Raw genomic sequence first — 26911 nt, 5'->3', positions numbered from 1 at the left:
ATTATTTAAAGAGTGAGAAGTCTTTTTGGGAAACTTCTTTTGGTTGGCGAGTTCTCTTCTAAATGGAAACTCTTTCCTCTATTAATGATTGAGGATTTTAGGATAGCTCTGAAAAGATGTGGATTCTGTATAAAATATCATTAGTAACCTGTCAGGCCAGAGGTTGGTCAGCTGGTCATTAATTCAACAATTCCTTGATCACTAGCTGTGCTCAGGGGTAGGTGGGAGATACCAAGGAAACTGGGGAAAGATGAAAGAGACTGAGTGAGATGCCATTAGTCCCTAAAAATCCTCGTCTCCATGTGGGGGAGATAAAGCAGGTGCTGGCATCCTCTTCCTATAATCATGGACCATATTACCATCCAGAAGAGAGCTATGGAGTCATGTTATGGTCACTCAGATGAGGGAGGGGGAATCAAAGATAAGCTGGTCTTTGAAGCCTACGTAGGGTTCAGACAAGTAGAGAAAACCTCTATCCATACTATTTACTATTAGGTGAAGCAGAAGAGTTTAGGGGCTAAGAATGTAGGGGTTGGATTCCAATTCCACATCTATATAATCCATGCGACTTTGGGAAAGTTATTTAACCTTTCTTTAACTTGATTGGCTCTTCTCTGTCATGGAATTGCTCCCATGAGGATGAAATGAGGGCCTACATGTGATATAAATGTGAATGCAAGCCATTGTGATCATTAGTGTTTATGAACAGATTTTTCAAAAGCCAGAGCCCCCAACCTCAAGGCACAGTGTTCATAAAATATCATAGGAAGAGTCTGTGGAGTGAAAGCCTCACGTGAAGCCCCACTCCCCAGCCAGGAAAGCATCGTAGTGGCATTATTTTTCTTAGTTTCTTTTCTTTTGGCAGCAGGAAAAATTAGCTGATGATCGCATTTCAACTGTCAGTTTTCTTTCTATACAGTTGAATATATTTTTCCCTTCAAAAGACTGACCACTTTTTTGCCTCAGAAAACACAGGAAAAAACCAAAACAAAACAATTTGTCTTCTGATTCAAATCTGCTTTATCTGCCTTAGTTTGGGCAGTAAATTCTGTCCTATAACCGAATATGAAAAAGTTTTGAAGTCCAAACTACTGTTAAGTTGTTAGAGCTGTGTACCAGATTCTCATTCAGTATTCTTCCCCAACTTGTAAGAAAGAAAGTACGATTCCTCAGCCTCCAATTTAAATATACAGTTATTGTGTTATAAGGACACTATGAATCATGTTATCTACACACATTTGTAAATTTGATCAATTCTTCAGGAAAAAAATGCTACTTTCTTTGGTTGTCACCTTTTATCTTTTTCAAATAGAAAAATTTAATTGAAAATATAATGGGAATAATGCTTGATCGGAGAAAATGGAGAAATGCAGGAGGAAAATATATCATGTTCTATCCCACCACCCAAAGACAACCACTGTTTACATTTTGGCTTTTATGCTGCTAACATTCCTTCTACATATAAGTTGTTTTTGAATTGTGAGCTTCTCATATCTACTATTTAGTAGTTTTTAAAATTTATGAAAACCTAAGTATTTCCCCAAGTCATTAAAACTCTTCATTAATATCCATTTGAACAACTGTGAAGTATTTTAGCTTATGTTATTATATTGTAGTTTTCCTTTCTAGAAATGTTTCTAAATGTCCACTTCTCAGAAATTCTTCTCTGAGCATCTTGAGCTCCCATTGACCAGACCCAGCCATGGCGTAGCGGTAGAGCCCGCTTCCATCTGCAGTCTGTGTAACATTGCCTTACAAACCCTGTCCACGCCCGTGTTCGCACAAGGTGCTCACTCTACTCCTGCTCCCCACCCTGCCTCTAAATCTCCTCGCCTTGCAGCACCACCAGCTTTCTAATAAAACCGATTGCTTTGGCGAGAAAGAGAGTCATTGGCCTGGTGAATTTCACCCTTCATATAGAAATATATTTGCTGATGGGAAAAGATGTTTATGGTGTACTTTTAAGTAAACTAAAGCAGGTCACACAACAGTGTGATCTCATAAAAACTGTGTGTGTGTGTATGTGTGTATCCACACATATACATTCACATGTGCAGAAAATCTTGCACACGTGTATATACATATATACATGTATGCAGAAATTCTACATATAAACACATATCTATGTGTATATATGCATGTCTTTGTGTACACACACAGTGTCTAGAAGAATATAATCCAAAATATTAACAGCTCTTTAGGTGAATGTTTCTGGATAATTTTTTATTGTCTTCTGTTTGCTTATGTATTATTTTTCTCCAATAAACGTGTAGTACTTCTGCCATTTAGAAAGTTTAAAATTTAACCTGTTATTACAAGTATTTCTCTTAGTAATTCTTTATTTCTGAATATTTGCATTCATAGCCTAAACTTAGCATGGCCAAATGCAGAAGAAACGTGGAAAACTTTCTGGAAGCATGCCGAAAATTAGGAGTACCAGAGGTAACGTCAAACTTAGTTCCAGTAACTATGTTTGAGTAAAGATTTTACTTAATGTATGTGTTTGAACCTACTGAATAGTTATACACCTTTGTCCATCCTTTTTCATCTCAGTCTTTCTTGAGGAATAATGTTGAATAAGTTATATAAAATTTTAGTTTAAATTACTCTATTGCAGTGAAATAAAAATGGCTTAAAATGGTATGGTCAATTCTGAAGAAAAGGGGAATATAATTTTTTTAAGGTTTTGAAATAAATGCGAAATTCCAAACTTAAAAAAAAAATTTAGTTACCTTGATTCTCCTCACAAAGAGCAGAAATTGCTGAAGCTTCATTGAGCCTTCTGTGGGTTACATAGGGTAGAATTTTGGAGGTAATGATTTTTCCCTATCCGAAGCTCTTAAGCACAGTAGACCTGTAGTTGACCACTGATTTGTTGATTTGCACTCCTTGTAGGTTTGGGGTATGTAGTTCAAAATAATAAGCATTGAAAATATTATAATTATTGTTATTATTATCATTAATCACAACCATTCATAATAACAATGTTTGTGTATTGCTTTATAGTTTGTTAACTGTTTGTATTTACATTTTCCCCTTTAGTCCACTGTAGACCCAATTGGCAATTCCCTGTAGCCAGCCCAGCAATGATTTGCTACTTTTTTTTTCTCGCAAGCTAAGCCCCAGCCTTAGCCTCAGACAGATAAGACAGCTGATCTGGGTCTTCTGACGACTTTACTATCAGTAACATAAAATGATTTCTTAGGGAGATAAAAGACAGTTCACTCAGAATTTGGGGATAAGTTGACAAGCTTTTCATCATTGTGATAAAGGGAAATAGACAGAAACTACATTTCTTAAAATTTTCTTCTGTCTTTTCTAATGTTCCAGGAATAAAGTAACTACAAACTCTATCATGAGATACTGTTTTTGAGTATATGAAGGAATAACATTTTCATGTAGTTCTACTAACTGATAGGAGTTAGTTATTGGAATTGAGTAAGGCTTTTTCTCCCTCCCTCCCTCCCTCCCTCCCTCCCTCCCTCTCTCTCTCTCTCTCCCTTTCTTCCTTCCTTCCTTCCTATTTTTCAGCTTGGTGACATTTGAAGGTGAGAGTTAAGTGGTGGGCTTCTAATCTTATTTGAGGCAAAGGAGAGAATTATTAAAACATCTTTAAGTCAAAACTGTACCAATTAAAAGAAGCTTTCAAATTCGTTTTTAAATAGAGTGTAATCTTTATATAAGGTACTAAATGTCTTTATGATCAATCCACATGTCTTTCAGCAATGTTAATCTGTGTGTCTGTATTGTGTGTGTGCATTTTACTATTGCCCATACATTTCTTGGCTTCAGATGTTTGTGAAATTCTCATGTGCTTACCATTTTTAATGATTTGATTCCGTCATGGGTTAATAAGTGTGTGTGAATCAAAATTATCACACCGAGTTTCAGATTGTAAAATTATTTGTGTCTGTACTCAGAAACGCTGATGAGTTACGACCAATCCCCTGTGATATTTTAAAACTCATCATTTTTCTTGGCTTATGGTGACACAAATGACGTGGAAATGCCCTTAACCATTTATTGTGAGTCAAGATTGGTAATTATGATTTCCTTCTAAAGTGAGGAAAAGGAAATTAAATTAGCATCAAAATGCAGAGAAAATTTTATCATCATATCTGAATTATGCCCCTGGCACTAATAGGCAACTGATAATTCTGGAGACAATTGAATTACAAGAAGTAAATCATCTTTTTTGCCAGTGTTCCAACTTAACTATGCTTAGTAAGAGATATATCACTAAGGCTATTTTTGAAACGATTTTTAAGATTTGAGGTGATTTTCAAGTTTGCATTGTGTATGTGTGTGATTGTGTGTACACCTATATCCATCCTGATGGATAATCCAGTAGCATCTTACTGGTGACTAGAGTTACATGAAGTTCATTGTTACTAGAAAAAGTCTGTTCGTTGGTTAGCAGTTGAACTTCTTTAATGAGATATGTTAAAGGAAGGGAGGAATATTCTAGTGGAAAACCAGAAATTGCAATTGGAGTGCAGCTGGCAAAACTTGCTATATATACTCAGAGGAACGTGCTTTCATCTCTTGGAATAAATGAGTCATAAATTGTTGGAAATGAGGAAATGTTTTCATCTAGGAATGCGATACTAAGTTGGGGGAGGGGTGGAAATAACCCCTTGTTCCATTACTTAAGATGGTTGATGATTTGAGTATATATGTGGGACACTGCAATTCTAGTTGCAGGAACTCTCCCCTTGCAGTCAGACATTTTAAAAGCCTGGTACTTAAAAGCGGAGGACCTTTAACGTTACATTTTCTTTTTTTGCTTCAAGCTTAATATTTGGGTAACAAAATACTCACTGATTTCCCGGCAGCTTAGTGAATTCCTCCTAATTTGCAAGCTTGCCCTGCTTTCTTCTCCATCCCTAACTTATCTACATACACACACCGATAAGTCACGGAGATCTGGAATTCTGTATTATTTTAAGCTAAATAGCTAACTGACAATGATAAATCATCCTGTAGAGACTGAGAAGTCGCAGCTGTGCTCTCAGCCCGAGTTTGTTGCCCTTTGTAATAGAACTACAGTTTGAAACTACAACCCAAAGTCAGGGTTGGCAGCTTACTCAGTTTTATCAGGTTCATCTGGGTGGAATGTGGTCACTGAGCAAATGATGACATATAAATTAATACGATGGGAAGGAAGCGATTTTAAAATTGTTCCAGTTGTTACGGTTTTTATTATATTTTCTCTAGAAATCCCCAGGCACCCAATCCCAGGTACCTGCCTCAGGGTTGGTCAAGGTTCATGAAGCATTTTGTTGTGTGCCCAGTGGAGTGGCTTCCCTATAAATGTGGCTTCTTCGAATTGGCTGCATTCAGAACCGCACACAGTGTAAGCGCCCTAGTTTGTTTGCAGAAGGTCGGAGTAGGCACTAAGAGTAGATGGATACGGCGACTCTAGACCTCTGTCTGTTATTCCTGACGTTTGGATGAGGCTACATCTATACCTTTTTTAGTCCAGGGGCACAGACAGGACTTGGCAGTCAACGCCACCTATAGAAAGGAGTTGACATCACAGAAGTCGGCGTTGGGTTTCTGGAGAAATTCTGTTAGGGCGACAGCAGGCGTATTTGCTGTCATCTGTGAGGGATCCTGGGAAGAGGTAGAGGTTTGCTGATGAGAATACCAAGGGCAGATGCTGAAAAACAAATCGGAAATGCCGCCCCCCACCCCGCCCCAGCCCCAGACAGTTCCTTTTCTGGTGGCAGAGTTAGTATCTCTTCAGGTAGTTATTTCAGCCTGGGTCACTTCTGCTGCCCATTTCCAGTGCCTCGGGGTTTTTTGGTTTTGATTTTGTTTTTCTGTTTGGGGCCAGTTCTTCAACTAATGGGACAGATTGAGCGACTGCCACCTGGAAGGAGAGGCATGACGGCGAATGCGGAGGATCTGTGAGCAGAGCGAGGGACACGCGGTTTGGGGTGAATTAGCCGCACCTGTGCTGTTAACTGGTTATGTGCCCTGAGGCAAGCCTATTAAAGCCTGGAGCCGTGAACCACCAGCCGGGACCTTCTTGCAGCTGCATCATCTTCTCAAACGCTCACGGTTGAGGCTCGGAGGCCAATATTTTATTACCATGCTCTGAGGAAAATGAGGCCCAGAGACATTACACAATTTCCTAAGCTCATGCCCGCAGTTGGGAGGCAGCAGAGCTGGCATTCGAACCCCGGTCCGTCCGCGTCCGGCGCCTGCCTTCTTTCCGGCACATACAGGGGCTCTCCGCGTCCGAGTTCCCCGCTCTGCAAACTGCAGGTGTTGGACTTAAGCAGTAGATTAAACCCCATTCTCCAGAGCCCCTTGATTCTCTCGGAAGCCAACCGGGGCTGCAGATCACTCCCACCCCCCTTGATTCAGCCCCGGCAGTTTCTCCTTTGCCCGTGTGGCACGTATCGGCTTTCCAGTTAAGAGTTCCTTTGGGGGAAAAGTGTCCTGTTGCTAATTATAGTTTGAAAATCACTAGACCCTTCAGGTTTCTTTGAGCTGACAGCCCATGGACGCTCAGCTCCATCCCGCAGCGCCATGATCGCTTTCCCCCATCAGCTCCTCTGAGGCAGGAAACTTACCCCACGTGCCTCAAGGCACGCCTGGAAAATCTGGGGGTCAGGTGATGTTGCTGGTACCATCCCATGGCCCCTTGTAGTGTTGATGTCGGTGGTCAGACTGTGCAGCTGTCTCTGACCTCCGGTGCAAGCGTCAGCTTGACCTTGAACACAGGCTCACCCTTGGCGGGCTTCCAAATTCTTCACTATATACTCTTTGTATCACCCAGGAATCTGACTGCAATTAAGCCTTGGGGTCCTGAGGCTATTTGCGGACCTACTGAGGCTTCCTTTGCCTTTTCGGAGTCAGCTTGGTCATTCCTGGCCCCTGATCTTGATGTCGAGGATTCACAATTGGCTACCGGGGGTCTCCAGTTTGATCCAAATTTAGGGCTGTTTTAGGGCTCTTACTAGTGTTGTCTCAGGTCGAGGGAAATCTCTCATTTGTGAGGCATCAAAAGTATTAGAAAATAGATATATATATTTTTTACTCACCGGGGAAGTATTTCACCTTGATTTTATTTTTTGATTTTTTTGGAGGGGAAGACACTCTGGTCTATTTCTAAAGGGAGATCCCCTGGTCTCTCCCTCTCAGAGGAGACAGCCTGGTATTTTTCTGAGAGAAATTGCCCTCGTCCCTGTCTGAGGGGAGACACTGACGTCTCTGTCTGAAAGGAGGCTCCCTGGTCTCTGTCTGAGAGAAGATGCCCTGGTCCCTTTCTGAGGGGAGACCCCCTGGTCTCTGTCTGTCTACTTGATGTTAAATAAGTAGCCTTGGCCTCCAACCTCTGTAAGGAGCAAGGTCCTTTATTTAACAGACTTGCCCTGTTTAGAGGAGGAAGGGACATGGAATAGTAATGCACCTTGTTTTCTAGCTGCCCAGCCTCTCCTGTTCATTGCTGTCTCCAGAGAGGAATTGGGAGGAGGGTCAGGGCAGCACCTCCATCAGCTGTACAGGGCTCTTGCCCGCCGGATAGCACAGAGGCCAGGGGTCCTCACTAGACTGTGGGAGGTGGAAGGTTTTCCTTCCATATCTACGAGGACAGGTCCCTTGGTGTCCAGCCTCTGCATCTGCCAGATGGAGTCAAAAATAAAATCCTAAAGTACACTGAGATGCTAACGATGATTGCGTTGATACAGGTGGAATTATGGCTGAGTCTTCTTTCAGTGCCTTTCATATTTGTATTTTGTTGACTTTTATAAGGAGATATTATTTTTGAAAGTACTTGCAAAACTTTTCCTACTTTATACCTGTTGTAAGGGTTTAGGACAGTTTATGTAAATGATCTGAAGTTTTAAATTGAAAGACGTTCTGTAAATTGAAGCTACCTTTTTTGTTTGTTTGTCTTAATCTTGAGAATAGGAGATATGAATTCCTTCGCCTCTTTGAACCTTATGTCTCTTTTTTCCCCCAAATCAATGACTTTAATATCAGTTTAAGTCATAACTAATAAACACTTTTGGGGGATGGTGAGATTCTTATTACAAGATTTATTTTAAGTTTCCATTTACATTGGTTACTTCCGAGGTTGGATGATCAGAGGTGCAGATTGACACCGACTTATTATTTTATTAATGTAAATTTTTAAATCCCTAATGCATTAAGAAGAGCCAGTCTCTAGCTTGTAAGACCAGTCATCTCCAATGGTTAGTAGGTGTGTATCACCATTCATGTAAGAATCCTTTCCCCCTGTGTGTCTCCTGGTGGTAGAGCCACTTCTGGTCAGTGGTCTGACATTGATACATGGTTGAGAACAAATACTTTCTCGAAGCAGCATCTTCAAAGAGCTTGAAATTGCATTTCTAGATGAATTAGCTTATTAGAGTTACTAAGTGCATAAAATTGGTGATTAGTTCTTATATATCTGGAGAAAACTCTGGAAACCTTTTCCTACCTTGCTCCTCTCTCTGCCAAATTACACCTTGTCAGTTAGGGCTTTACATTTTCAGAATGACCATCAACATTCTTGTGCTATGACATTTTAGATTAAAAATACTTTGTAAGCATACTGCCTTTCAAAATTAAATTTAAATAAACAATATTTATAAGCATACTGCCTTTCAAAATCAAATTTAAATAAACAATATATTCTAAATTTCTTAGAATTTAGTCTGTATTATACTCAGAATGCCTGTAAATTAGACCTTTTGATAGATCTGTGTACATTTTTATTTCTATCTGTAGTATTTGGGGAACCTGAGTTAATCTTTAACAGTAATCTTAGTCACACACTCTTGTGTTGACTTGTATGAGAATCAGTTAACTTCTGGCGATTGTGATTTCTGTTCACTGTAACGGGAATTAGCATCTGCACTTGCCTCTCGGGACTCTGAGTGTATTAACTATGTTTTTTAAATGCCTTGCAATAATTACTAATGCTCTGTAAATACATGGTGAAATTTGGCCTCTTTAAATTTCCTTCCTTTTTAGTGTTTTCCTATTTTAATTATAAGAAAAAAATAAAGCATAATCTGTAAGTCCCTCTTATTAAGACTGAAATTTGGAAAGCACAAGGGTCAGAAAACTCCCAGGTTCCCCTGGCAACTTCAGCCCTGGCTTCCCATCATAGCATCCTTGAGGGACTGATCTGACGGCCATGGGCTGTGTGGGGGGTAGAATCAGAGAGTAGCCCACACTCCACACATTATGAAGCTTCAGATTTTGCCTCCCAGCCAGTCTTAGACCCATACTTTTTTCTTCAGAGATCGTGATTTAATTTAAACCACCCGCTGTAGACTGTGAGTCTAAGCTCTACCCACTTTAATCTGAATAAAGCCCAGAATCTGTGGCATCATGAAATTATTTCCAGATTGAGAAGAATGGTCTGTGTTGCCTACCCATGCGAGAAGTGTACTTCTGAATAGATACACTGGAAACTGCAGACAATCTAATTCTTAGTTCTTTGATGGAGTTGCTGGGGAGCAGACCAGACATTTTCCGTAGGGTTCTGCGAAATGTATTGAAATACATCCTGGAGATAAAATGATTTGCTTTTAACATGGAAATACCACTTTGGTGACAATCACATTTTAGTGTGCATATGCCTTCTGTCTTAAGTCTGTTTTGCTCAGAGTTCACTGATTAAGCACACCATTGCAATAGAAAATTCTTATTGCAATAGAAAACTCCTTCTCTTAGATGTTTCCCCATCTGTTAATTCCTGATCAGCATCTCTGTCACAGTGAAATCCATTCTATGTGTAGCTGTTTTAATTCTTGAGAAAATAACAGTGGTAGCTTGATTCCTCTAAATGCCCTGAGAAAAGATGCACAGTCTGAATAGATATAACATGATTTATTAATATCCTTAAAAAAATCTTTTGTTAAGAGGATCTCTACCTTCATAACTTCAGATTAGGAGGTTTATAATCTTATTCAACGCACTTACATTGATTATCCCTCTTTACCAGAGGGCATCAAGCTAACTGCAGAAGATACGTGCAAGACAGAACCTCTATCTTAGAATCATCTTTCAGTTGCTCTGTGATTTGCATCTGCTTAGCAGTGATGCTAAAACAAAGGGCAATATTGTTGCAAAGTATATTATAAAATATATAATATATATATATATATATTTTAAATGCTTTGCCTAATTTGGACATAAAGCTGCATTTATGAACTATATCACAGATATTTTCAATCCTTGTTTAATTTGGAAACAAAGCCAGAACTTTGGTACATGCTGACATAGCAATTATAATCATTTTTAATTTGAAGCTGCGGTCATTTCTGGTTCAGGAATTCAGGGTATCAGAAAACCATTTGCTTCCTGATAGCAGTAGGCATCCAGAGGTCAACTCATAGGACTATCTTATTTGTGCGTTTAGTTGATAAAGTAGGAATTCTGCCTCCTTACGTGGTGACTGTCAAGTAGACAAAACGCGGAGGCCTGTTGTCCCCGCCCCTCCCCCTACACATACCTGTTCAGTGGTGAAGAGACTTACACAATTCCTCTATGCAGGAATGTACTTTTATTCTAACTGCAGATCCAAGAAGCCTCTTCTAAACTTTTGGTTTATGTCCAGTTGTAAAAATGTGAAATTTAATGTAGTTTTTGGGCACATGTAGGCACATGATTAAAACTAGCATTCCCCAGAGTTTATCAATAATCCTAAAAGGAAAACAAATGAGGCGCATGTATAACCTTTCGGAGAGAAATACTTTATATTCAGTCTTCATAGACCAGGGTAAAAAATGCACTAAGAGAATGGTGAGGAAAGGTGGGGATTCAATTTTTAAGTTTGTATTTTTCCCTTTAGTATAGTGAAGACCTCAATGTCCCAGGTGCAAAGCTCTTATTCTTATGCCATTGCTGACTCATGATACCACTTAAATATTAAAACTGTTTGAATACCAGAAGGATGTATAAGTTACAGAACCTTCTATTCCTCGATAGTGAGATCTGGCTGAGGAATTTCTCTGTCCTATTTGCATAGACTGTGTTGGGTATGCTGCTTTTTGTAATTAATTAAACAATCTGTGGTGGAACGGGTTTTACCTGCTTGAAATAAGGGGTTACTCTTGCCATTTGCTAGTAACTAAAAATGTGTGCTTCTTTTTAGCCGTTGTTCTGTGTATTTTTAATTGTATGCACTGTCTCTTTCTGTTCTGATGGCTGCCCTCGGAATAGGCTGACCTCTGCTCTCCGTATGACATCCTGCAGTTGGATTTTCGTCACATTCGAAAGACTGTTGACACTCTGCTGGCACTCGGGGAGAAAGCCCCACAACCAACTTCTGCCCTCCGCTCCAGGGACCTTATAAGCTTCTGTCTTGTCCATATTCTCTTTGTAGTGCTGATATATATCACTTACCGCTGGAATGTTCTGTCTGCGTAATGCCCGCGTGTGCATCCCTACACTCTGCTCTGTCGCCCTGCTCCACGACAGGGTCCTTCCTCCCTCTGGGCCTTTGCCTTGCAAACTTCCATCCCTGTCATCTCTTCAGTAATCTCTGGAGTTTTGAAGCCGAACGTTTCCACATCAGATTTTCCAGAAGCACAAACTTTGTAGAAAGCAGCTCCCATTAGATAGTTTCTCTCACTTGCTGAGAAACAGTGAGGACAGAGTGTATCCACACCTCTTGCCTCCTCATCCCCATAGTGCCAGCAGCAGTGCTCTGCAGTACCTCTTCTCTCTCCCAGTGAGCTTTGCTGCCCTGGGTAGAGCCGAAGAAGGTTCCAGAACAGGAGCAGAGGGGATTTAGCGTATGAAAATCTTGCCATTGGGTCAGTATTTAAGTCGACTCCTAATTCAGGATTGGGCGATTTAACTGTAGAGGGAAGACAGAAAGCCAGCATTGGGGGTCCAGTTTGGTCTATAACGATCTTTAATAATGCCGCTGTTGACCAAGTTGAAAAATACCATCTGGAGAATGACTCCTTTGCTGGCCAGCCAGCTGGCTTCCTCCCTGCTTCCTGCAGCAGGAGCTGTGAAGGGCACCAGGGAGGGTGACCCCCCACTTCCACCCTGAGTGAGCCCCTCTGCCCTGCTGCCTGAGACAGGGCTGTGCAGAAGGGCGCTGGGGAGGAAGGATCCGGCGCAGTCAGAGTGCCCCCTGGAGGATCCACGGCACACCACTCTTTCTGCGTAGTTCTACTTATTCCTTGTTTGGTCTACTCTGACCGAGGCTCTTAGAAAAGCATTTTCCAAAAAGAGTTTCTATTTTTAAATAATGTAATGGGTCATTTCGCTTTTTTTTTTTTTTTTTTTTTTTTTTGCTACATCACATCATAACTTCAGGTCTAGAATGTGATGGATTTGACAGTATTTATTTTCAAATAAAGCCGTGAGTCATGGAACATTCTTGGGCCTAGGGCTGGGGTTACTATGACAGGAACCAATAAGATTGCTCTTATTTTAGAAGAATGTAGTTTCTTCGGTGACTTGAAATTTCCATTTAACCTTTGATTTCCAGTGACATTAGCAACCTGCTTTTATGTTTAAGTAAGCTTAAAGGATTATATATTAATAACTATATCTGCTTTCGGAGCAATGTGATCAGTTTGCCATTAAAGAAAAAAGACATTAGAATCTTATCTAGGACAAGATATTCCTGGTTCTGGGATGTCGTTTTATAATATGAGACGGCCCTGCTCCAAGGTGAAGACAGACTCCCCTGTGCTTCTGTTTACCTCTGGTTGCCAAATATTGTTTCTTAAATTGGTGTGTGTGGGGGGGATGATGGAGTTCACTTCCTCAAGATAAATTTCTAGTTTACTCACATGGAAACAGTCTTTCTAGATGGCTACTAAGAAGATAATTTTATTTTTCTGAACATTTCCATGAATCCAGGGGACTTGAGGATGTGGAAAGGTCACATAGTTAGAAGAATATATTTATAAAGATCCTTTGTTGGTAAATCAGGTGAGATTTTCTAACAGGAGACATTCTTTACATGATAATATCTTGAGTTCACTGAGCTTTTCCCTCCTGGTTTTGGGTTGATTGGTGAAATACAGAGTATGCGGAAGTTATCTAACGTCAGTTGTGTAATAAGTAACCCGCAGATGTACTGAATTGCCTTTGGTGCTATCTTGTACTCTTCAGTCTGTAACACAATAAAATCCCTTTGTACGATGTCTGACGAGCACCCTGAGCCATAAGTTGCTTAATAAACACATGTTGGGTGACAGATCCAGGTTTTTATGGGCCCATCAGTACGTTAATTTGTGTGTATCCAGAGTCGCGCTCAGCGCTTCTGTCCAGCTGTTTGGATTTTTCTTCTTGAAGTGGGTGGGGGGCACAGGGGAAGAAGAGAGATGACTTACCGGGTGACCACCTGAAAGAAAATTCTGTGAAAACTGAGGAGCGCGATGCTGGGAGATCAGATTTAACTTTCAGCGCTGACTTGACATAGTTCTTTGGCCATGTTCATGTTTCAGTTCAGTACTTTGGATGCACCTTCACCTCTCATGTCATTAGTGTATCTGTACCCTAATGCGTTGCTCCTCTGGGGATCTGTTAGGTGGTATTTTTCCATCAAGGAGTCTGGTAACAAGCAGAGCACAGTTAATTTAGCCCTTTGGGCAAAGCTTGGAATGAACTGTCTTGTCCATGGCTACTCATTTCTATTCAGAATATTATTAAGCCTCCCCATGGTTCTTCCCCAAGGTACTCACACACCGACTCATAGGCTAGCGTGATGCCTGCCATTGCCAGGTGACTAGGGATACTCGGCCAACCCACCTGTCATCTGAGAGGTGGTTGGGTGATTTATATGCGCATATTAAATCTTCCTCTCACAAGGAAAACCTTTTTTTTCAGTACTTACAATGCCTGATAAAAATTACCAAGCATTTATTTACATATTCTTTTTGAAATAGAAAGATCTATTTGAAATAGAAAGTTCTCTTTCTCCAGTTCTTCCAGCTGGTAGCAACTTGCTACTCCGTGTCAGGATTGCCAAAATAGGTGACAGCTAAGTAAGTTCTGTTAGTTCCTTCTCGTTATGGATTTGTGGTTCGTATGCAGCTCATGGTACTTGGGGAGAGACATATAAAACAGTGCTGGGGGGAAGGGCCCCACAGAGCTCAAAAGCAAGACAGCTGAGTAGGAGTTTCATCAATGAGTAGAGAAGTAAAGGCACTTGATATCCTGATACTAGTCATTTGTGAGTGAGAAATTGAATTTAGGGCATAGTGGCTAGGGTTATCTCTCTATAATCCATGCTGGTCTCTGTCATAAGGAAAAAGGGCGTTTCACCTACAGGGTAAAAGTCATGGACAGTAGATTAAAATTTCAGGAGCTTGAAAGTGGTTCCGGATGAGGTGAACAATATTTTAATGTGATTTTCTTTCAGGAGATTAGGTTTTTAAAATTAGGCTTCAGATTTTGAAATTAGTTCTCAATAAACTATCAGGTATATATAATAGAATGTACGCTTTTCTCCTTAAGACCGTGAGGGTCCAGTTCCTTGCTTTTTCACTGGATTTTGTTTATGATTTCGTTCATTCATTCATTCCTCACATATTGAATGAGCACCCTTTGTACAAGACCCCATCTTGGGGATAAAAAGGTGACCGTGACACGTGACCCTGTCTTCAAAACTCAGGAGTCAGCAAACTTCTTCTGTAAAATGCCAGTAAATATTTTAGGCTCTGGGGGCCATACCATCTCTGTTAGGACTACCCAGCTCAGCTGCTACAGTGTGAAAGTAGCCACAGACGCTCGTAAATGTGTCTCAATAAAACTTTATTTACAAAAACAGGCTATGGGCTGGATCGGCCTGCAGGTTTTTGGACCCTGTGTAGTGGATCTAGTGGACAAATAAAGAAGAATTCAATGTGATAAGGTCCTGTGATAGGTCAGATACAAGATTCTGTATATGAAACATGTGGACAGGGGGGCCCAACCCTGATGGGAGTGGGTGATCTCTGAAGCCTTCCTAGAACCGTGACGTTTGCACTGAGGCCTTAAAGATGTGCAGGAATAGCCAGGTGAAGGGTGTATGGATTAGGGAGGTGAGAGAAGGGGTAGTTGTGTGTAGAGAATAAATGTTCTAGAAAGAAGGACTAGAAAGCAGCGCGGCTGGGAAGCAGAGAATCAGATGAAGAGTGACAAGAAATCCTCTCTGTCTGGAAGAGGTTGACACGGTCTGCATTTCACATCGGAAGAAGCTGCCCCTCGGAGCCCTCACACGGCAAAGCAGGAACTGAAGTTCTCTTACATGAAAATGATGCAGACAGTTTTGTTTTAAGGTTCAATCCGTTAGTGCCAGGACTTTACATTTTAGAAGCAGACTGAACACCATGAAGAGTGCTGCATGGGTGACTTTATTTTGTCTAGCGGTGGCCTGGCAGGAGGCCTGTGACTGGGGAGCGTAAGAAACTATAGAAAAAGGAGAGCCAGGTGGTGATGGCGATCTGCCTGCTCCCATGAGCCATTTGCCGCCAGAACAAGACGTCTGGCCCTCACTGCGAAGAGAAACCAAATGAGCTAAGTGACAGAGCTAACGCCCTTCCCCGAGCTGAGGGTTCTCTGATGCCCACCTGACGTTGAATTTGGTGGGACTGGCCTGGAGAGGACTCCGAGGGGCCAGGGGCCTCTTCCTATCTCCTGGGCACAGACAGGACCTGCTCGCTGGTTGGTCAAGGACCTTACGGGAAGCAGCGTGATGTCGTGGAAGGGGCCCCAGCTGTAAGATGAGACACAAGTTCAAATCCTGGTTGCAGTACTTACCTGCTGTGTGACCTGAGCAAAGTTAAACTCTCTACATCTCAGTTTTCTCCTCTGCAAAGTAGAGAGATTGTATCTACCTCACAGAGTAGTCATAAAGAAAAGACCAATGCAAATCCATAGCATTGGTGCCAGGCCTGTAGGAGGTGCCCCCAGAAGGCTTGCGAAGTTGGAATTTAGTCTTTATGGCTTACCTGCCTTTTCCAGACCTGCTTGTTGTGGCTCAGAAGAGGGGTGGGTGAGGGCGTAAGAGTGAATATTTGTTTCCGCCATTGGAGAAACAATGCGAAGGACAGGACGAGTCCTTCAGAGGGGGCTCAGAATATTTTTACGCAGGATACTGCTTTATGATTCTGTTCTGTGCTTTAAGAAGAAACACAACAAAAGGAGCTCATGGGTATCCTAGAGCAGTCTGCTGCTGCATTCTCAATGAAAGCCACTCATCTCCTCTAACAATGAAATCGTGATGCATTTAAACTCAGTGTAGATATTCACCTCTCTCCTTTAGATCCATTATATACAAGGTGAGGTGACCCTTCTCTGTCATTTCTCATCAAGCTGTAAATCCACAGCAGTTCCTTCCCCATCACAACTTGTAGCTCACTTCAGGGATCCCCTCCCCCATGGGATATGCAGCGACAGGACTAGTGTGATGGAGGTGGCCTTCTAGCCATCCTCAAAGCCCCTCCGTATTTCTGGCAGGCTCCCCTTGCTTGTCTTGTCAACCAGCATCTGAAGTCATGATTCCCATCAGTCTCCCTCCCAGTCCTGTGATAGAACAACCACAACTGCCGTGTTTTCATAAGGTTTCTATGATCTGACGCTAGTCTTCGTAGGTACCTCCAACCCTATAATGTAATCTGAGGGCACCTCAGGGCTTCTTAGAGTCTGAATTAAAAGGGAAAGCCAGAAAGGATGCAAGGGATACCTTTTTATGTCTTTTATTTACTCCTTGTCACCAGCTGTAAGGGTGGAAGGGAGAATTTTGAACTCTGCACCTGGTTTAGGAATGAGGACACCAGGGAGGTGAGAAATGCCTGGGAGAGGGGATGACCTTAAGCTGACTCGGTGTGTGACACCTCCAACGTCCAATCAGCAGGAGGCTAAGGCCTCAGTATCTTCCCACCCTTGTTTCTCTGGAGCCCCAGCCCTTCCCAAGCATGACCTCGAGCATGGAAACTCAACTCTGCAGACCACTGGCCCCACCACTCATCAGTGGAGACATGTCACAGCTCAAGCAGGACTCAGGATAGCCCCCTCAAAGCCATGATGCACAGCGATTAGGCTTTGTGCAAATTTTAGTTCTAGAATTCAGGAACGTTTGTGACTAAACATAGGGGAGCACAGGTCAAGAAGCAAAATACCTTGTTCAGAATGCCTTGGGCAAATCTATTGCTTTAAAATTTCTATTCACGTTCCTTGCCCAGTCGTGCTGCATTATTGATCTCAGTGTTTTTCTCACCTATTTGTTGAGCTTTTATGTGTCAATATAAAACCCTTTGTAATTTGACGCAAATAATTTTTTTTACAGTTTTTTGTTTATCCTTGAATTTTTTTTTTTTTTGACACACAGAAGCTGTATACTTTCAGGTGATCAATTGTTTTTATCTTTTCCTTTGTGATTTTTATATCACCTTTTCATCCCCATCCATTTACCAGAGAAAATATTAAATACGTATCTATATGTTACTGGGAGGAATGTTGTGGACGTTTTTTAACATTTAACTCTTCAACTCATCTCAAATTGATTTTAGCATGTGGTATAAAGTGAAGACTTATTTTTTTCCCCAAGTAATACCTTGTACCGGCAACTTAACCATAATTAGCAGCCATTTATAATATCCTACTGGGGTGCTGTGGGAGACATAAGAATGAGGAAAATATATCGCTGCCCCCGTGGGACCAGCCTTACCAATGAAATGAAATTCGGCTGATTTCACAAGCCCATGGCAAGCAGAAGGTGTCAGGAAAGGGTACACACTGACCTCTGGCTGCGGCAGAAGGAGGAAGCACCGTCCATCCTGGCCTAGTGCCCTGCCACAACTCAGACAGAACCTCCGATTCTTTCTCAGGCTGACGTTTGGCTGCGAAGTTGGCAAGCAGCATAAAGTTGCCTCCCCTCAACACACCACTGATGACAAGATAATCCTATTTGATACACAGCAGCCGCTTGAAATAATTGTTAAAATTGTATTGTAAAGAATCGGCTGTTTTATATTGACAAGTGGCCATTTCTCAAGGCCTGGAGTCAGAGTTTGAGATACTCTGAATTTACCATAAGTTAGGGAAGTGGGAGGGATGGGGGATGGTAAGACTGCGAGCGTAGAGCCCACCAGCATTTCGAGGTTGTGGAACAGGTTCTTGGAGATGTCACGATGTGTCTTTGGATGACCTTTTTAAGAGCACAGTGCCCGCATCTGGGGTACTTAGTGGACAGTCCTGCATTGACGCAGCAGGAATACCTGATTCCTCCAGCAAGAGAACTGCAAGGAAGCAGTGCTGATCGGAGACCTGATTGGCTTCGTGTTAAACACTGTGTCCACCGCCTGGGGCTTGACGCAGCTCCCAATTTCAACTGTCCTTAAGACCAGTGGTTATTGGACTGTGGAAAACACACCATCTTTGGGTAGATGAGAGGGAGTGTTTGCTGTGGAGTTGTTTCCCAGCCAGGGAGACACACTCTGGAAGGAGATTCCCTTGTATGGTATCAGACCAGGGTCAAATGACAAAAGTGTAAAATTATTTTGTTTTTGCTCTTTTGTAAACTGGTGGTTGAGCGTGCGGGGTGCCCCACACAGGGAGTGAGCCGCCTTGGTTATCTTCCTTGAGCAGTATGTGCTGGACATTTCCCAAGAGCAAAAATACAGTATGAGAAAGTAGCAGGATATTTGTGTCTTTGACAGTTTTATAAAAGAGTCTTAAAAGGCAGGCTCTTAAACGCTGTGGTTAAAATTACTTATTTACAAGGCTGTTCATAAACTGTGAAGAAAGCATGCCTCCATTCCAGAGATCACAGGAAATAAAATGAACTAAATCAAGATTTATGGTCAGTAGAATGGTGTGTGGTCTGTATAAATGAGTATTCAAGTTCCTTTAAAATGCGTGAGAGGCTATGTGAAGTTTTGCTGTATAAGAATATAAGCTAATATGTTCTTGGTGGGTGGTTTCCAGCTGACGGTATGTAGCTCACTTATTTAGTGTCAAGGTTTTTAAAAAATGTTTAGCTCTTTTGCACATTTCAGGATGATTGGAAGTCTTTCTAGAACAACCCTCACTTGTGGAAAATCATTGTTTTCTTTGCAAACACAGGAAAGGTCTTTGCAAAATGAGTTGAAAGCTAGGGAGAGAGCACAGTCTGAAGTGATTAGATAGGCATACTTCAGAGCTCGACTTAACTCCTGTCAGTGGTATCTCGAGATTTTGTAATGAGATTCCAGTCATCTAAAAATCAATGCTTTGTTCTTCTTCCTTTTAGGAAAAACTGTGTCTGCCCCATCACATCCTTGAAGAGAAAGGCCTGGTCAAAGTGGGCATCACCGTTCAAGCATTGCTAGATGTAACTGTAACAAAGGCTCTATTCACATGAGACCAACTCCTCTCCTTTGGGTCGTGGCTCAGACGTTTTTCCGGTCAGAGATCCTAAACTCTCCTCTCAGCACCTGCCCCCTCCAACCTCCCACTCACTGCTTGTCAGTTCCCCAACTCTAGTTGAATTGACGGGAGGACACAAAAGAAGATTTTCTACCTTTCATAACTGACTCTGACATTAAGACCTGACAGATATTTGCCTAAAACCCCGTGAGGGAGCTGGTTGTGAAGGACCAAGCAGCTCATCAATGCCTTCTACAACCTCCTTCATCCCTTCCATGCTCACCCACTGCCATTACCAAAACACCAAGCACAGCCGTTTTGCAGCAAGATGCATTTGTTTTATTAAAACCAAACGCAATGTGTATTTTGGGGGGGGTGGGGAGGGGAACTTGCAGTCAGGTTTTTTGCCACCAAATTTTTCAAGAAGTTTCTTGAGACCATTGCCTTTTAAAAAAACTATTTTCGACATACAAAATATTTATATAAATATTATTTATTAGTGAGTTGTTATTCATCCTTTGGATGCAAATTGTAAATTAGGAAACTATTTTATTACTGCTTTTTTGTGGTTAAACACTTTATTTTAATATTATAAATATTGAGTTATTTTCTATCCTCTTTGGTGTGCAAGTAGTCCATAGTCATGTTTTCTGGTGTATAAGACTCAAAAAAAAAAAATTAAGCAAAAAGCAGGTGCTTCTGTGACAAGAACTATTTTCTGGGGGAGGCGTTATTTATACTTTGGTTTCTGGAACATTGGTCTTATTTATATTTTCTGCATTCCATCCAGCTTCCTACATTCCAGCAGCCCTGTTGTCCCCTGATATAATGAACTGACAGAAATCAAGAGAGCACCCCAAAGTTGTTTGTAAATAGCTGTGATGGAAAAAAAAAAAGACATATTAAACTTGAAGATAAAATGTGAACAGTTATTTTTTGGGGTTCATACTTACTTTGCTATGCACAAAACATTCACGTTTTAACATGAAGAAGTAACAAGTGTTGGCGTCATGTGTCTTGTAGTGTAATTTTGCACTGTAACTTGGGTAATTAAAAGTGTAGCACCAAAGGTAGAGAATAAGGAAGTGGTATAGGAAAGTGGAGATGAGAAAAAGGTTATCGTTCAACCAAGAAGTTTTTTAAGGGCCGCATCGGTGGAGAGTGGTCAAGAATTAACTGAAGGTATATAGGACTTGGATCGGGAGACCAGCACTTTTTGCAGCTGCCCGTTTTAAAAGAGGAAACTATTCTGAGATGTAGACGTGCTTATTTTATTGCAGCTTAGTTGGTGGCTTTCAAAGTAGTCCGTCAAACACGGCAACGTTCACAGCCTCTGGTGTGAAACCGCGGGAGTGAGTCAGTAAATTGGTGGAGTAGTTGCCTGCAAGAGCAAGGCGGGCTCAGGAGAAGGTGAAGTAAGTAGCGTTCGTGAGGCTGAGTGGCCCAGGAGGGAGCAAGTTCAGAGAAAGCAACGACTAGAGAAAATCCAGCTAAGGAAAGGGGTCCGTGTTGGTCTGAGAGAGTCACATAAGACTTCACAGACACACAACCTATTTTAGGCAGTTACGTGCGTGTGCACTCGCCCTGCAGTTACAGACAGCCCAGTAATTCGTCTTTCAGAATCTTGCGAATGCTGACTGCATCGTCACCTCTGTGAAAAGCCATTGTAAGTTTTTAGAGCAGCAGCCACAAGTTATAAGCCAAATATAAAGGCGAACACAAAAGAAAAGACACCAGGAGGACGGTATGCATTGAAATTGAACACAGACTTACATCAGCCAACGCCAAGGCTGCCCTCCTGTCTAGGCAAGGAGGGAGGGGTTACTGAAAATAGTCATTTGGATTGGCAGCTAGCAGTTACTTCCTATCAAATGTACTGTGCACTTTAACCGAGTTTAAAATATATGTTAATATTTTCCTGTACTGCACAAATACCTGTTTTGTCCAATAGCATAATGGTGTAAAAAAGAAAACACTCTGAACAAAGAGCGTATTCAGTGTAAGCAACAGTCAGAGGTTGATCATAGAAATAGGAATTTAGATGACTGCACCTTGATGGGCATTGAGAATGCAGGGTCCTGAATTTTTTTTTTTTTTTACATGTATATATGGCAACATGAAGCTCTGTAATCCTTGTTTTGAGAGATTTTCTTTTTCAAAATTAAAATATTTCTTTTGATATTGATTTTCAGTATTTTCTTGCGGTTGGCTGTATAATATGAATGGCTTCAATATTTTGTCAAATGGCTTTTTTTTCTTCGAAATGCAGTCCTCGTATGGCTAAGACGTCTTCAAGATCTTCGTCCGTTGTTCGTATGTGCAATAAGATGCGCGTGGCCGGCTGACAGCGCCCTAAGTGAACGCCATGTGCATGGTGCAAATACCCTTCCTTTTATGATTTAACAGCCATTAAAACTTTGAATTTGTACAAACCATCTTCTGATTGACTTCCCCGTCAGTTGCCATGGTGGAGTCCAGGTGTACATCAGGTGTCTCCACCTGTCCCTCGGCTGGTGGCTCCAGAAGTGTTTTCAAGGAAACCTGAATGTGGCGCATGTTGTGAAACCCCAGGGTCTGGTCCTCTCTCCCAACTGCCTCCTGTGGAATCTGACCCTCAGGGAGTAAAGTGGCTTCCTGATTATACCTCCCATAAATCCGGGTCGGTGTTACCATTTTCCCCACACGTCCCGCCCACCTCTGGTAGAAGAGCAGCTGCTTTGAGGAAGTCAAGGGAAAACCATGACATGTCGTTTCTGCCTTCTCGTCCTAACCCACACAGAGCGCACAAGACTCGAGACTCACAGCCTGAGCAGGGACAGCAGGGACCAGTGTCAGGGCCTCTACGTTTAAGACCCGTATCTACGGAGTCAGGAAGAGCTATGCCTTGCCTGTGATGTTCTGACTAAAAGTGCTGCAACTGTGCCCACCTCCGAGAGCTTAGCCCTCTTGGTCTCTCGCGCATTACAGAAGTCCAGTGCTTCACAGACACTTTGCATTGTAAGCTGGCTGGAGCAACTGGGAATGTGTGAAGGACAAGGGAAGGGATGGCAGTGGGAGTACTGGGGGAGCCTGGCAGGGGCATGTTTGCATTAGGGTCACCCATGCAGCTCAGCCATATGGCATAGGCCACAGCTGGGGACTGTCCCAGAGACTGAATTCTAGCCAACAGCTGCATCTGGGGACTTCCTAGTTCTTCCTGAGTGACCCCAGTGGGACTGGTTATCTAATCTTCCGTCTTCCACTGGCAGTCAGCTGGCAGACATCAGGTCCCGTTGAGGGTGTGTGTGTGTATGCAGGATTTCACTCTAAAGAACTCTCTCTACTCCCCACACTCACATGCTAATGGGCCACCTTAATGGCCAGTATGTATTGAGTGGTTACTGTGAGTCAAGTGTTTCTTCTGAACTGTAAGCTCCATTAAAACAAGGCTGCTTGTCTATTTGGTTCTCTGCTGATCTCCCTCCATTGCTTAGAAAGCACTTATCATGTAGTAGGCACTGGAGACGTGCCAGTTAGAGGAGGTAATGAACTTTACATACATTATCTCAAAAAGCTCTTACCGAAATGCAGTAAGGAAGGGACTTGTAGTAGACGCCCGTGGGGTTGCCGCCTAAGACCACGTGCTTCTAGGAACTAACCCTGCATCCTATACCATGAGGTTTTGTATGGGTTTATTTGTTTGTGTTTGTTTGGGCTGCACTGCGTGGCATGCAGGATCTTAGTTCCCCAGCGAGGGATTGAACCTGTGGCCCCCGCGGTGGGAGCGCAGAGCCCCAACCACTGTACCGCCAGGGCATTCTCTATGTGGTTCTTTTTTAAAATTATTATTTATTTATTTATTTATTTATTTTTGGCTGTGTTGGGTCTTCGTTGCTGCGCACGGGCTTTCTGTAGTTGAGGCGAGTGGGGGCCACTCTTTGTTGCGGTGCGCGGGCTTCTCATTGCTGTGGCTTCTCTTGTTGCGGAGCACGGGCTCCAGGTGCATGGGATTCAGTAGTTGTGGCACATGGACTCAGTAGTTGTGGCTCTCGGGCTCTAGAGCACAGGCTCAGTAGTTGTGGCGCACAGGCTTAGTTGCTCCGCGGCATGTGGGATCTTCCCGGACCAGGGCTCGAACCCGTGTTCCCTGCATTGGCAGGCGGATGCTTAACCACTGTGCCACCAGGGAAGTCCCTCTCTATGTGGTTCTTAACTGATGCTGCCCACCCGGCTGAGGAGCAGCCCTCCTATTCACAATTGGCCAATAAGTCTCTTGCAGGATTTTAATTCTTGCCTGGTGACTGAAGACAGAAGACATAAAACCTGGAAAACACCTAGAGGATAAAAATGACATACAGGGAGAAGTAGCAGAGAAAACTCTGCTGTTTGCATTCTTGGATCCAGTAGTAAAGGATCCTGTATTTCTGAAGCTTAAGTAGTCCAACCTTCCGTGAGTGCTTCCAAGAGGCTATGACTTTGCATCAAATCAACTTGAGCTGGGCTTCTATCACTTCTAATCTAAGAGTGCAAATTAACAAGGAGAAACTGAGACTCAGAGTATTCAAGTCACTCGTTCAAGGTCACAACAGGTGAGAGAGCAAGGCGGAGTCAAGTTCAGCTATGTCAGGCCTTTGTCCTTTTCACCATGCAGAAGGGCTTCCCAGCAGAGCTAACCCAGGTGAAGTTTCTAGAGTTAGAAGAAAAGAAAGTCGACAATACTTAAGATGTGTGGAGATACAAAAGAAAGCATATTTATATAATAAAACCTGTTAAGCTGAGCTTGTTGGGACCAGTTCAGATGCTAAGTAAGACAGGTCAAGGTCAGAGCAAAAAGTGCAGGAAAAAAAAGAGATTTACAAGACAAGCACAGTGAGAGGAAGCACTCCTCACTTTGGTGTGAGGTCCAGGAAGAAGCCTCTGTTTCCTTGCCATTTTTGTCTCCCAATTTAATAAAACATTGCTGTAATTTTTTTTTAATTTGGGAACTTTTCTTTCTGTTTATCAAAGTGATACATGTTCATCATGGAAACTTGGGGAAGTATAAAGAGGTAGGGGAAAATCACCAGTAATCCCACCTTAAGGGAACTGTTAAACTTTTGAAATATTTTCTTTGAGATATTGCTATGTATTTTTACACAGTACAACTTTATCTACTGGCCTTTTTCTCCCCCTTGTTAATGGTAGAGCATACGCATTTTTCCAGGACAGTACTGTTTGCTGAAAGAAATTGTGGGCACTAAGGCATTAATAGGATATTTTAGAGGCTTCCTCTAGAAGCACCTAGAAGAATGTCTAGTTCCTAGAAGCATGTGGTATTAGGTGGGCCATACCTAAAAGAAGCAGACATTCCCTGAGAGAAGGGTAAGAGCCCTTAGGTCTTCGGTGATAGGGAGCCGGGGGTGGGGGGTGGGGGTGCCTGGAGGTGGGAATGGGGAAGTACCATCAGGAAGAGGTGGCCAGTAGGGGGTGCATTCTGGAATGTGGCCACTAAGGGTGATGAGACCCAAGAAGTGGGAGGCAGTTACCTGGAGAAAGTCCATCTTAACTACTATTCTCTGTGCTTTTCAAATGCTGGATTTGAAGGTCAATTGGTAACAACACTCATGAAAAAAAGTGGCTGAGGATTTGCGGCGGGGCAGTCATTGGTATTTCTGCAGGATCAAATGGGGTAGGGTGGGGTAGGATTGGGGAGGAAAAGTGGGTCGGGGTAGGCTGCCTGCTTTCCCCAGTGATTAGACCTGCCAAAGTAAATAAAATTGAGTACTTGGCCAATAAACGCTCCCGAACAACTATTGCCTTTCTTTGAGAAGTAAAAGAAAGTATTTGATCTCTTGGAATTTGATCCCCACATAAATATCTGCTATAGTCACAAGAGCTGGGGGCTGGGGACAGAGGAGAAGACGCCTTTGCTGCCCGAGGAAGGCTCCGCGCAGCCTCTGTTGAGCATGGCGTGTGTTAGGTGTGTGTTAAGCGAAAACACCGCTACATATTCTTGTTGCTTAACTGGAGACAACTCTGCTTGGAAGTTAAGGTTGACTTTGTGTCCTTTGGCTCTTTTCCTGCTTTCTGATTCACTTCTTCAAATTGCTGTCTAACATCTCCTTCAGTCTGCTCTCAGCTTGTCTCTTCATTTACAGGGAAAATGGAGGCCATCAGATGTGAACTGTCAAATCATTTCCTGTCTTGGAGGAAAAAAATGACCCCTCACCCTTCCAAGGTTAAACACCCACTCCGCAACTGCAGGGGATTTTGTGTGATTGTCTCTCTCTGTCTCTGTCTCTCCTCCCTCCTCCCTCCCGTCTTCTCCAACCTCTCCTCTCCATCTATCATGATTCAGCCACAAGTTCAAGCCTTACCAGCCCATAAGAAACACTTCCCTTAAGTTCACCTTTCTGCTCAAAAAACTGTCTCTTGTCTTCCCAGACCCTTAGGGAATGTTCTTTGAACAGTAGTCTGTGAACAATACTGGCGTGCATGCTCCAGGAGTCCAGGAGTCTGTGTTTTGTTTACTGCCCTATCCTTGAGGCCTGGACAGTGGCTGATATATAATAGGTGCTTGATAAGTATTTGTGGAATAAATGAACAAATGCCTTCACTTTCCATTCATTTTCCCTTCTATCCTCACCACTCCATTGAAAACACTCATAATAACGTCATGGGTCCCATCCCAATGACCAGATCCAGTGGCCTCTTTTCAGTCCTTGTTCAGTTGATCCTCCTGTAGAGTTTGGGATGGTTGAGCCCTTGATGCTTGAAACCCAAGCTTTCTCTTCTGGTGCTATTTTTCTGTCTCAGAGTGGGTTTTTTTCCCCCATTTTCTTCATAGTCTCCACTTTCTGTTCTTTTTTTTTTTTCTTTAAGGAGGAATGCTTGGCACTCTTCCGTCCATGCCAGAGATATCTGGTGGTGATCAACAGCGGCAATGATGTATAAATCTACATATCTTTACGATTCTAACTCCTGCTTCCTCTCTGACATCCAGAATGGTGTAACTCTGGGTGTCTTCACTTGGATGTCCTTGTGAAGGTCATCCACTTGGAGGTTCTTCAAACTTAATGTATTTGAGATTGAACTCCCCCTCTACCTTCCCAAACCTCTTCTTTTTCTCATGTATTTCCTGATTCAATGTTTTCACCACCTCCCCAGCCTCCCAGGCTAGACGCTGTAGGGTCATCACTGGTGTGTCCCTTTCAGTTGGTCACTGAACCATGTAGATCCAGAAACATCTCTCAGCCCCAGCACCCTCTCTTCATCCCTACCACCTTAGTGCCAGCCCTCATCCGCTCTCCCCGAGATGAGGTCCATCTGGTCTCCCTGTCTCCCTCATTTTTACTCCCTTCCCCTTCGACCACAATAATGTGAATAAAGCACAAGTCTTAGCATGTCTCTTCCCTACTGGAAGCACCTTCAGTACCTCGCTATTACTTGTTCAACAGGTTTCAGTTCCATGGATGCCTTTCCAACCTATTAATTTGCGGCTAACATCGTCTGGAGCAGCTCGGCCAGTCTCCCCGCTACCCCCCAACCCTGCCGGGGTCTCTGATGTCTTTGTTCCCTGGGCTAAGCTAAGCTTGCTGCTTAGAATGTCCTCTCACCTCTTCTTGGC

At 42.6% G+C, this 26911-nt stretch overlaps 1 protein-coding gene across 4 annotated transcripts in view; it reads left to right on the top strand.

The window, feature by feature from the left end:
• The window catches only part of LRCH1 (leucine rich repeats and calponin homology domain containing 1), a 190300-nt gene extending 168737 nt beyond the window's left edge, over nucleotides 1–21563 (top strand). For 2 of the 4 annotated variants that reach the window (XM_059996247.1, XM_059996246.1), the window contains 2 exons: nucleotides 2365–2442; nucleotides 19211–21563. In XM_059996247.1, the coding sequence (XP_059852230.1) occupies nucleotides 2365–2442; nucleotides 19211–19321 (189 nt within the window). In that variant the 3' untranslated portion in view covers nucleotides 19322–21563. Of the gene's footprint in view, nucleotides 1–2364; nucleotides 2443–11190; nucleotides 11533–19210 lie in introns of those variants that run through there. The other 2 variants (XM_059996250.1, XM_059996249.1) reach the window with 1 other exon arrangement.
• Nucleotides 21564–26911: the final 5348 nt, after the last annotated feature.

This window comes from Delphinus delphis, chromosome 18 (genome assembly GCF_949987515.2).
Source record: "Delphinus delphis chromosome 18, mDelDel1.2, whole genome shotgun sequence".
NCBI lineage: Eukaryota > Metazoa > Chordata > Mammalia > Artiodactyla > Delphinidae > Delphinus > Delphinus delphis.
This window is presented reverse-complemented; position numbering and strand designations above follow the sequence as displayed.